Genomic DNA, 12,238 nt, shown 5'->3' with positions numbered 1-12,238 from the left:
GCAGGAACCTGCACAGGGAGCTGGCAACAGAGTGGAAGAAAGGTGTAGATTTAGGAATTGGTACCTTGAGGTACCCTTGGACCTGGTAGGAACATTTCCAGGGGTAGCACTCCCAGAGGCTTATTGGTAGACTATCTAATGAGCACAATCCCTGTGACACCTTAAATTCTTAACTGCCTCTTTCCCAATGTCTTCCCTACCCCCAGGCTACAACTCCCACCTTAGTACTCCAGGTCCCTGTAGGGAGAATGGGTTTCTCCAGCCACATGTTGCCCACCTGTAGAGCCAGGTGTCACACAGCTTGCCTGTCCCCTGTGGGAGAGAGTGCCTCTGCCTGATAAATAGCCATGTACAAGGGCTTCCCTGAGGGAAGGGTAGAGACAGGGAAGTCTCTATCAACTCCACTGTAACCAAATTCTTATTTTCTTCTTCTTTTTCTCCAGTGATAAGCTGGAGTTTCCCTTCAGCGAGGCTGGACTTCTGCAAATACTTTCCAGTGCCTACCTGGACATAAAAGTCCCTGATTTTTCTGCCTGCATTGGCAAGACAATGGTCTAAGAAGTTTCACCAGCTTTGTTGTTTCCGCAGCTCTATTAACCTAAAAATAAAAAGCCAACATAAGAGGCAACAAATGTTTATTTGAGATTAAAATGAATAACTGCTGGGGAAGCTTTGATTCAGGCAGAAACCCAAATAGTGTTCCAAGTAGGAGGTGAAGGCAAAGGGTATTCATGAGAAAGGAAGGGGGACAGTTACATGAATAGAAGGAAGGAACTTCTATAGATGCAAATAAGCTAACATAACAGCGCTAATGCTAAAGAATGTCTACAACTTTCAGTCTGGTAGTCACAATGTCTGCTTTCCTCTAAGCTTTGCAAATAGTCGGTTGGAGTACAATGCTCCTTCAACCCAGCCCAAAGGTGCTTTCACCCAGTTTTAACACTCCGAAGGTTTGAGGAGAAAGATGTCCAAGGCAGTTCCTTTGGGATGGCAGCTCCTGCTCCATTCTGAAGTGGCTTCATTTATATTATATTTTACAGCTCATACAGAGGTTTGTTTATAGCTTACCAGCTGCACTGATAGGTCAAATTCCTCACAGGACCATTGGAGTAAAGTACTAGGCCCCCAAATACCCACAACGGTGTTTTCGTTCAAGTGTGAATGTCTAATCCATGGGTTAAATAAAAAGGGGAGTAGAAAGGAGGAACAGCTTGTGTTGCCCTGTTGCTATCCCTCCTCCCACATTCACTTCTTATATACTCCATAGTATCTTGCTTTGTCCAGTGTTATTAACAAATTAATTAAAAATTAGTAAGATAAAATGACAACAATCATTAAGCGCTCACAACATTGCAGGCACTGAGTGGTTTAAATGGATTAAAATATTTAATAATAATTCCAACATTTCATGGTTATTAATAGTACCTATTTTACAGATGAGGAAATAGAGGCTTCAAGAGGATGTATCACTTGTTCAAGTTTTCTTAGTGAGTGACGAAGCCGGGCTATGAACAAGGGTGGCTGGGCTACTTTTTCCAATCTACATTAGCACAATCAGGAAGAAAATTGTTTTTTAATGAAAGCCTGAGAAATTAACAGTTATTAGAGCAAATTTACTACATACACAAAACTTATTTCCCCCCTTTTGATATATTTGGGAGATATTTTCTGTCACTAAGTTATGATGTTAAATTTCAAAAAAATTATTTGAACATTTTGCCTGGCCGGCACGGCTCAGTGCTTGAGCATTGACCTATGAACCAGGAGGTCATGATTCAATTTCTGGTCAAGATACATGCCTGGCTTTCAGGCTTAATCTCCAGTAAGGGGCGTGCAGGAGACAGTCGATCAATGACTCTCTCATCATTGATGTTTCTATCTCTCTCTCTCTCCCTCTCCCTTCCTCTCTCTGAAATCAATAAAAACATATTTTAAAAAATATTTTTTAAAAATTATTTGAACATTTTATTTTGATATTGTGGCATTTGATAATGAAAAAAAGGTAAAATTTAATTTTCTATCTTTAGTAAGTCTCATATTAGATTGTATAATTAATTTTAACAATGGAACATAATGTTGAATTTTGTAATATGTATAAAAGCAATTTACCGAAAGCTAATTAGTGAGAGATTCCACGGAAGGCTATTGAAAACAAAAATAGGCAAATCACTACCTAGCTAACTAGTATTATACTCTCCAGGGCTTTCCAGGAAAGCTTAGCCCTTCCTTCACCCATCATTACTAACATTATAAAGCCTAATTATAGGACAACAGCAATTATTAACTTAGTTGCTCTTTAGAATTAAGTGATCTTATTTACTACTGAAGTGGGTGATAAGATCTTTTAAGACATTTTTACAGTATCATATTACCACCACTTTGCATAATTCAGAGCAACCAAACAGGAAAGAGAAGTGATTTGTGTTCATATATATACTGCTGTGCTGAAGATCAAAATATGTTCATCTCCCTTTGGACATAGGAGCATCTTACCTTTCCCATCTGCTTATCTCAGGTAAAACATTTGCTGCATTATTTAATGATAGGAGCTATCCTTGCTGGGAGACAAAATCTTTTATAGCCTTTCATTTTATTCTCAACTTTACTGCTGGTAAATGGGAGTATATTAATTATTAGGATTAATTTCAAATATTTTTCTAGCCTTGCCTTGGTCTAACATACCAAATAAACCAAAAGATGGATCATGCATGGAATATTATGCTTATAGTTGACATAACACTTTTTAATGGGGTTATAGATAAACTGGAGTACATTCAGGTGAAAGCCACTAGGGAACTCAGGATACTCAAAAGCATATCGCACATAAATTGAAGGAGACAGGCTGTGCAGCTTTTCAGACTGAGCCCTAATGGGACAATGAGAGCCAAGTTTATTAGTTGATGGTCATAAAGAAGAATTACAGCAATAATTAATGGAAACAAAAGGTATTTAAAAAATAACTTTTAATATAAAAAAGCGAATTATAAAAGTAACACTTGGTAATTGTTCAATAATAAAAGTAACAGGAGAGAATTATAGGAACTAAAAGTGAAATTGTAATGAAACTATGAATCCATCACTCTTTAGAGGTACTCACTATTACTACTTTGGTGTATAACCTTGCACATCCATGACTTACTTTTGTAAGTGGTACGTTAAAGGTTTTCATGACCCAGAGAGAAAATTTTGAAAACAAGGTTTTAAACTGCACATGGAGATGCTCATCAGTGATATAAATTATTACAGATCGAAATTTAACTTTCCTCCTTCAGTTAGGTCTCAAATTCTTATCTTTCTAAAGTACTAAGAAACATTGCTGCTATATCCCTGGGTTCCAATCTAGAAATGAGTAACAAGAATAAAACCTGCGTTTGCAGGTAAAGGATGATACTGATTTTGATTCCATCTGACTGAGAAAATTTATTCTTATAGAAAGTTTCAATCTACAGAAAGCTATATGAGCCCATTCCTTAACATCATCATTTTTTTATAAAGTAAGTTATTTTTGTTTACCCATACATCTCACAAATGCTTCACTTTTTTCTCAGAAACAATGATGCTGGTGAGCATATGCTTCCTGGCACTGCTGCAACAAGCTGCCGGCATGGTAAGGATTTCACTTACACGGTAGATCTTAAGTTCTCCTGGGAGGGCTGCCTTACCCATAGCTCACGGTGACTGTGACATCGACAAGGTGATGATCGAAAATCTCCTGGGATGGGGAGGAAAAGAATTATTCCTTTGTTGCCAAACCCACCTTGGCTCTCACTAATGTGTATTTTTAGAACAATCAGTAACTTTTTTATTCATTAACACTACTGAGGAGTAAGACAGTGGGTCAGCAATGAGAATCTGGTGAGAACAGCATGAGTCAGAATATAAAATCAACTCCCTACTTGCCTTACAGGAAGTCATTTTTATCACAAATAGCTTGTTCAGTTGAAGAATTTAACATATGCTTGGAGATGTCTTTTCTAGACTCTCAAAAGTATATATTTGATATTACAAAGTCCAAAACAACAGCAGTTCAGAAATGAAACTATAATTTTGGCTTCCTAAGTTGAGCTCAACGCATTTCAATTTAATTCAATTCAACAACTACTTATTTAGTGTCTACTGTATCAGACATAGTGCTAGATTGCTACGGACAGTGCAATAAATGAGATTAACATAGTCGTGCCCACATATAACACTTCAGAATACTGGAGGACTTAGGAGTCAACAGGTAACTTAAAAATTATGATAAGTGCATTGGTGAAGGTCAATATGGGTTTCCGAAGAATGTTATTACTGAACATCTGCTATTTAAAAAAAAATTCTCTAGTTCCCTCCATGCTGTGCCAAAGGTTAAAAGGTCTATTGGAACTTTCTGGTACTAATTAGGCCTCTGATAAGATTTAAGTTCTTTCATGTTATCAGATAATCAGATAAGGTCATGTGTAAACAGGTCTAATGGGTCAAATTAATTTATTGTTAAAGGACAAAAAAAAAGGTAGCATTCAAAAGGACACATCCAAGTTCCCCACAACAATTCTGTGACTTAGACTACTGATTCTCAAAGCATGGCCCCTGAGAACTTGTTGGAAATGCAAGTTCTCTGGTCCCACCTACTCTTCCTGAATCAAGAACTCTGGGGGGGTGAAGCCCAGCAACCTTTATGTTAATAAGGCTTTAGGTGAGTTTGGTGCTCAAGTCAAGGAACACAAAACTAAACATTTCTATTAACTTTCATATTGAAATAAATCAGTTGTTTCATTACTTTGATTTTCAATATTGTAACATTGTCCTTACTTTTTGCTTCATTTTAAAGTCAAATACCTCAGTTTTCTCTTTATTGACCCAACATCCATCAATCCAAATGGAGATTATTAATAAGCACAATGACCTTAGAAGGATGGCAAGTCCCAGTGCCAGCAACATGCTTAAAATGGTAAGTCGTGTCTTATTGATAAATCATTATTAATTAGCATCTAACCACTTAGCGATGGACTTCAAACTAAGATCTATATATGTAAAATATTCTAATCTCTAGTTCACTTGAAAAGTTGTCATCTTAGCTGGTAGTTAAATGTAACATGCTACATTTGAACTGGAAAACATATTGACTCTTTCAATATAGAATTAAGGTATAATTAATGGGCAGTGAAAGAAACCATGTAAATTACATTACTTGAATAATTAGATGCTAAACAGAAAATGAAAATTTAACTAGATAATAAAATATGGTGTATAGGTCTAAAACATAAGAGTCCTGTTATCGGTGGGGTGCCTTCTGTGTCCACACCTGTTACCGGTGGAAGCGGAATTCTTGTGATGTCACAATAGGAATTTTCTGAGACTTGCACAGGAGGATGAGTGATATTTATTTGCATGGAATTAAACCCCTGGGTTTCCTAGGTCCCATTTCCCATCATCTCATCATGAAAAAAGTCCAATCTTGTCTTTATCAGAGCTAGGATTAAAGCCACTGCCCAGAGTTTCTGCTTCATATTAAAGCACTGTCCTGTCTACCATCTGGCTGGCTTAACTTGTATGTCCAGCAGCAGTCAATGGCATGTAGGATCCATATGGCCATGGGCCATGCGGCTGCTAAGGCCAAATGACTATGGAGGTGCACAGATGAGTGTGGGTCATGGAGCCAGAGAGCACAGGACACAGGAGCATAAGAGCAAACAAGCAAGAGGAACCGGAGAGAGAGAGAGAATTCTTTGTCTAAGGATTATAACCAGGAGCTTAGCCAATCGACCCTTCGGGATTTCGTATCCTTGCAGTGGCTCTGACTTTCTAGCCAATAATCTTTTTTCCCAGGTTAGACTGACAGGCAAGCACCTTCCCTCCTTCACTGCCTCCTTCACTTCTCCAGGGAAGGCACTGATGGTTCCCCGGGGAGTATGAAGTGGGGCTTCCTGGTGAAGCTGCCCAGATGACATGCTTGTAATGTCTGACCTTCCCTTTGCTTTCTTTTTATTATTAATATTAACCAACCAGTTATGATGATAACACTACTTAATCTGGAGGAGCCTCAGCTTTTTCGGCCATTAGTGTAAATGAGAATCAAACTTTGCTACACATTTCTGAGGTTCAGTAGAGAAATACTATTGTAAATAAAATTCAATAAAAATGAGTTGGTGCTTCTCTTCCCAATTCAAGTATTTAAAGTGTTATTGTATGACAAATGAATTAAATTTGTTCGAATTTTCTCAAAGAGCTGAGCTAGAATCAACAAATCATATGTATTTGGAAGTTACATTATACCTCAAGAGATCAAAAGAATCTATTTAGCAATCAGTGCTAAACTTAGCTGTCTTAGGAGGTACTGAACACACACTTCAATTACAGGCAAAATGTATATATTTTAGAGGCGATTCCTACAAGAAATGAGAAATAGAATCCGCTATCTTTCTAGTTCATTCCATTTCTGAGACTCTATGAAAGTTGTTGCTTGATCTAGGCTATCGTCTAGGAAGAAATTTTTCCACTGACCCTTGTGTTTAGCTTCATTTCTGAGGAAGTGGGTTGTGCCAGGTGTACAGGACAAGTGCCTCCTGACCGTAATAACTGACTGGTATTGCCTTCTCAGAGATACAAGGTGCCTGCTCTGTTCTGAACACCTCATCTTAGATTGGAACTGTTTTTTTCTTTCTAAACAGTATTGTCTAGCAATCTCGGTTTAAGTTGTCTGAATTATGATAATACTAAATTCCTATTTTCACATGTAAGGTAAGGGTGGGCATTTATTTTCTCATATATTTTGTCTTTCACACTGTTATATTTCACTTATTACAGTGGAAGCGCACGAATGCTTGCTATAGCATCTGACAGTGTATTGATATATGTGAAAACTGGGACAAATGCAATAGATATTTTGGAGAAAACAGCACATACTTATTTCTCATTTCGAATTAAATAACCATAGCCCCAAGCTGTGATTATCCATCTAAAAGAGCATGGCTGGGTTTGGAAATGTTTTGCTGCAGAGAAACTGAATGGTATTTTTTCCCTTAAAATATCTAATCTGTAACTCAATATGGAAAGATACTTCCTGGTCATTAAGTGATTTAGAAAAGCAAGGAAGGTATCTTTTGGTAGAGCAATGGGAAAATAGGAAATACTAGAAAACAATTCATCAAATAGGCATTTGTTTTAAATGTAATCATGTGCATCACAATTATCATCATAGTTTCATTTCAAAATGTTTGTCATTTATTTCAAGACGTGGAGTGACGAAGCTGCAAGAAATGCTGAAAGCTGGGCAAATATGTGTACCATGACTCACAGTCCCTCAGCTAAACGACATATCAGCTGTAAGTCAGACTCCAGTGAATAGTGGGGCATTTAATAAAAGCCAAACATTAGGTTAAAACTCACTGACGTGGTGAGCCACGGCAGCTCGGGAATGGTGATCTAGATTTTGTTTGCTGGTTTTAGCTCATGACTTATCACAAGCACACATTGCTTCCTGTCTTGTATTTCTTTGTTTCTTTTTCTAAACTCTTGCCCTAAAATCTCATTACTCCTCTTACTCCAAGCAAAAAAAATGTAAAATGAGTCCAAGGCAAAAGCTATGCAGGGAGAAAACAACAACAAAAAATTATTTTAAATCTTTTTTTTCCTGAACTTCAGTTCATTTAGATACTTACCATCCTTATTTAGCCACATGCCAAGTTTATTCCTGAAATCTAAAAACAATCAAACCTCCCACTTAATACATTGTAATCAGAGTTACCAGATCACCAATTCCTAGTGAAAAAAACATTTATTTATTTATTTATTTATTTATTTATTTATTTATTTCCTGACCCAAGGATATTTTTTTCCATTGCTTTTCAGAAGAGTGGAAGGAAGAAAGAGAGAGAGAGAAACATCAATGTGAGAGAGACACATTTATTGGTTGCCTCCTGCTTGCACACTGACTAGGCCCAGGGACTGAGCCTGCCACCAAGGTACATGCCCTTGGCCGGAATCAAACAGGCAGGGGAGAGGCCCTTCGGTCTGTGGGCTGAAGCTCTAATAACCACTGAGCCAAACCAGCTAGAGCAATAATTAATTATTTTAGTATAACTCTCCAGGACATACTTGTAAATTACGTTAATGAAGAATTAACTCTCTATCTCACTTTCAAGGTCCTCAGCTTGCCTCACTCTGCAAGCCCACCATACCCCAGCCCGTCTTATGCTTTTTTGCTAGAATCTGGTCGGCCTGCTTGTCACCATTCTTGCGTCCCTGGCTTTGATTTCATTTTCCCACAGGATATCCATTTTATGCCTGGTCTATTTTCTGTCTGCTTCACATTTGCTCCTTCCATTTCGCTAGCTAAAGAGCAGAAGGTCAAAATCATGTCTGTAACTTTTTTTTTTAATATCCCCTATATGCATACTATGAAGGCACAGCAGATGATATATCCTTGCTGACTGACTGCTAATCAGTTTACTAGTGTTGCCAAAATAATAACCGTGACTGTGTTAAGCTACCCAGTCAGCTTGAAAATGAATCATTATTTACATTTTAAAAAGAGCTATTCATAGGTGGAGGGAGGGAATAATTCCAATTCAGAGAGCTGAAATTTGGAAATTGAAATCAGATTTCTCCAGTAGATCTGATAGTGAAAGATTTGAGAAGTGATCTTGATCCCCAAAATGAAAATCGAATATTCTTATAGTTTTCTATGAGAATTCTTTGCAACTACTGCTGTAACTATTGATTCATTGTCTTTCTTATTTTGTAGCCACTGGTTGTGGAGAGAATTTATTCATGTCCTCTAATCCCAGATCATGGTCAGATGCAATCCAATCTCTTTACGATGAAGTTAAAGATTTCAAATATGGATTTGGAAGTACTCGACCAAATGCTGTAACTGGTCATTACACCCAGGTAAAAATGAAATGGCAAAGTTGTAATGTTTCTTGTCCACTACCCTCTCAGAATTACTCTCTCTCCTCAGTATATTCTGGAGATGCTAAGCATAAGCCTTAGTGATGCAATCTATGCCCTACTTTACAAAGTATGTGTTTCCCATTAATGTACGTAAAATCAACCCATTATCTCTTGGATGCTCATAAAAACTCATCTGGTTATTGTGATCTCGATTTACCACAATGGTTTTTTTAAATGACAGCTCTGGGAATAAAGTGGTGGAATGAACTTAATTATATTTAAGCAACACTTTGAACAAGCCTTGAGCTGTTTTCTCTAGGCTAGTCACAGAATGAAATGCTAAAGAGAAAAATAATAAAAAAATTAACTCACATATGCAAATTATTTTTGAATCGTTGAATAAGTATTTTTGTATTATATAGGAACTAAAGAAAAGTTATTTTGGGGCTCCTAAGATTATCTGCACATACACACACAAAACAAGATCAACAAGATTTCTTCTTTTTTCCTGCAAAAATCAGATTGCTCTTGGATGGGTATCTTATTGCCCAGCACCCCATTGTCCACATATTTATAAATTTGGATATGATCACTGTTGTAACAAAGGAATCATGGATACATAAAGCTTATTTGATGTTAGGTGAAGCCCCATAACTGAAGAGATATTTAAAAAGAATAATCATTAGAAATTTAGAAATTTAAAAAATCTGAAGTCATTATTTTTCAGTTTTAACATTCCCTCCATCTATAACTTCTAATAAGCAGTTAAGAAAAAAATAAGTCACATGGTGTGAACACCATAAATTTAATGAAAATGACTTCTTTTTAAACTTTTCACTTACAGCTTGTTTGGGCCACTTCCCACCAACTTGGTTGTGCATTAGCCCACTGTCCTCGGAGCATCTATAAGTATTTCTATGTTTGCCAGTATTGCCCCAGGTAAGTACAACCCAAGAGATCACTTTTGGCCTATGATAGGCCAAGTAGCCTGCACCTTGAGCTATAATCCAACCCCTTTCTCCAATCTGAGGTTCTAAGGCGGCTTCGGGGAGAGCTTTGAGGGTGGGTTTTGAAGAAAGGAGAAAATTGGGACAGACTGGAAAGGATAAGCAGTGCTTTCTAAGGGGTGACAAAGCCATGTGCCAGGTGTTGATAGCCTGGTGCATGAGAATGGGCTCTGTGGTCCGCAAGGATCAAGTACAAACATTCGCTCTTGGCTTACTAGTTGTGTGACCTTCGGGTCACCACTAACTTAACAACTTGCAGCTCCTTTTTTCTTATCTACAAAGAGGCGATAGCAATACATTTCTTGCAGTGTTTTTCTGAGGATTAGATATAATAAGCTATTTTAAGTACCTAGCATAGTTCATGGCACATAATAGATTCTCAAAGAAAACAAACTAATCCTGTAAAGAAATACCCTGTGAGATGCCAATTCCAGAAGTTCTTAGAAGCCTTGTTATAAACCTGCCTTCTGGTTGCACACCTTTGATCTACTATGAAGACAGGGGCACCCCATCTCCATGTTTCTGAATATATTAAATCCTACCAATTTATATTGAAATCATCTTTGTGGCTCCAACTTTCCTAAATCTCTCCCTTTTCAGACCTGTGACTCTTGCTGTGTATTCTACCCACATAGCACCATCCTGTATTTCTCAGTGTTGCCACTAATTCTGTCCTTCAAATATTTCATTGCCAGTGGAAACGTGTTGAACACCATCAAAACCCCATATAAAAAAGGAAAACCGTGTGAAGACTGCCCTCATCATTGTGATAACGGGCTTTGCAGTAAGTAATATTCCTTCTGCATCTTTACGTGGTGAGGTCTACCTGGTCGCGGCTCTTGCTGAGTATGACAGCCTCAGAATCTGCCCTGCTACATGAACGGCCTCATTCCTCTCTGGGCTCTCCCTTTCCTACATCAGTCTTTTTGATCTTGGCAATAAAAACAGAGCTCAAAATGAAAGTGGTAAGGTCAGCTGCCATTTGAGAGCGGTGACGACTAAATCAAGATAGACATTGAGGTGGTCATGCAGTGCAAAGTTAGCCACGCCGAAGTGGAAATGCAATGGCCCTTTACGTTCTTTCAGTCAGTCCACTCCTACTTTTTCTCAGGTGGTGGAGGGGAGGCAAACACATGGAAACTGTTCAATCTCGGAGAGGCTCGGGCTCGATTTGCTTTTGGCCCAAAATGAAAGTCAAGGAATAAAATAAAAGGAAACTTGATGTTGTTCTCAGTATGGCCACCCCTACACTCACACACACACTCACACTCACACACTCACAAACACTCGCACATTCTGCCGGCTACCTCACTTGCTTCCTTCCTCACAGCTGCATTTCATGGGAAGCAGGCTCCTGAAAAAGAACTTTGGGCTATTTTAAGCACATATGTTGAATGTCCCCGCCAGTCTTCTTTGAATCCTCAGACACTACACACGCTCACACACACACACATAAATATGCATACCAGGGCCACTGCTGGTATAGGATACTACTCCGTCTGGTTTGTTAAATGGGATGTGAGTGGGATTTTGTGTTCCATTTGCTGCCCTTGCCCCTCTGTACAACCTATTCATTGCACAAGCAGATATGGCAACACACACATATGGGGCTAAATAAGTAGCACCTGAACTATATTGGGAATTATTTCACTTCTGTTACTGTGCACCTTGTTGGAGCATGGTAGAGAAATTTATTTGATTTCATAAGTTTGGGGTGGGTGAACTCTCTGTCTGCTGCATCAGGTATGTTTATTAACAGTTTAAGACTATTACCTCTTGTGTGTGCAGTGAGATCTGAATAATAGAATAGATAAAGAATAAATGAATTTTCCCTGAGATAATGTAGTTTTGAATAAGTAATACTTTAATCCAAGAAGCAGCATTTTACTTACCTTTTATTTCTTTTTAGCCAATTCCTACGTGAAGGTTGATCAGCTAGTGAATTATGACTAATTTGGTCAGAAAACTAGAGTGTGATGAAAAAATCACAAAAGAAAACTGCCAGGCCACCTGTGAACGCCTTTCTGCAATAAAGTAAAACAGACTTTAAGAGTGATGCGTCGTCTCAAGAGCAAAGTGACCCTACTTAAAAACAGTACTGTAAAAATATCATTGTATTTTTCTAAATGTTCAAACACATTTTGAAAAAGCCTTCTATTGAATACACCCTCTTTCATCCATTCAATTTTGATGATATCCGAATGAAGAAAGCCAGGTAACAAAAACTCAATAACTGTGAGCTATTGGTAAAAATGTAATGCTGCATCTAATAAATTCTGTAGTCATCATAATTGGTAACATGTACCAAAAGCTTTTGTGTATCTTATGAATAAATGTATCCAAAACTTTTAAAACAG

General features: G+C 37.8%; 1 protein-coding gene across 1 annotated transcript; it reads left to right on the top strand.

Moving 5' to 3' along the window:
• The first annotated feature begins 3,553 nt into the window (after positions 1-3,553).
• LOC107536811 (cysteine-rich venom protein-like) lies at positions 3,554-11,919 on the top strand. Its single transcript, XM_087817130.1, is given in 8 exon segments — positions 3,554-3,607; positions 4,811-4,930; positions 7,214-7,304; positions 8,726-8,871; positions 9,719-9,813; positions 10,577-10,665; positions 11,791-11,825; positions 11,827-11,919. Coding segments are annotated over 8 exon segments (723 nt in total).
• Positions 11,920-12,238: the final 319 nt, after the last annotated feature.

Source organism: Miniopterus natalensis, chromosome 5 (assembly GCF_054644295.1).
Source record: "Miniopterus natalensis isolate mMinNat1 chromosome 5, mMinNat1.hap1, whole genome shotgun sequence".
Classification (NCBI taxonomy): domain Eukaryota; kingdom Metazoa; phylum Chordata; class Mammalia; order Chiroptera; family Miniopteridae; genus Miniopterus; species Miniopterus natalensis.
The sequence above is the reverse complement of the archived record's forward strand: the minus strand, read 5'-3'. Positions and strand labels throughout refer to the sequence as shown.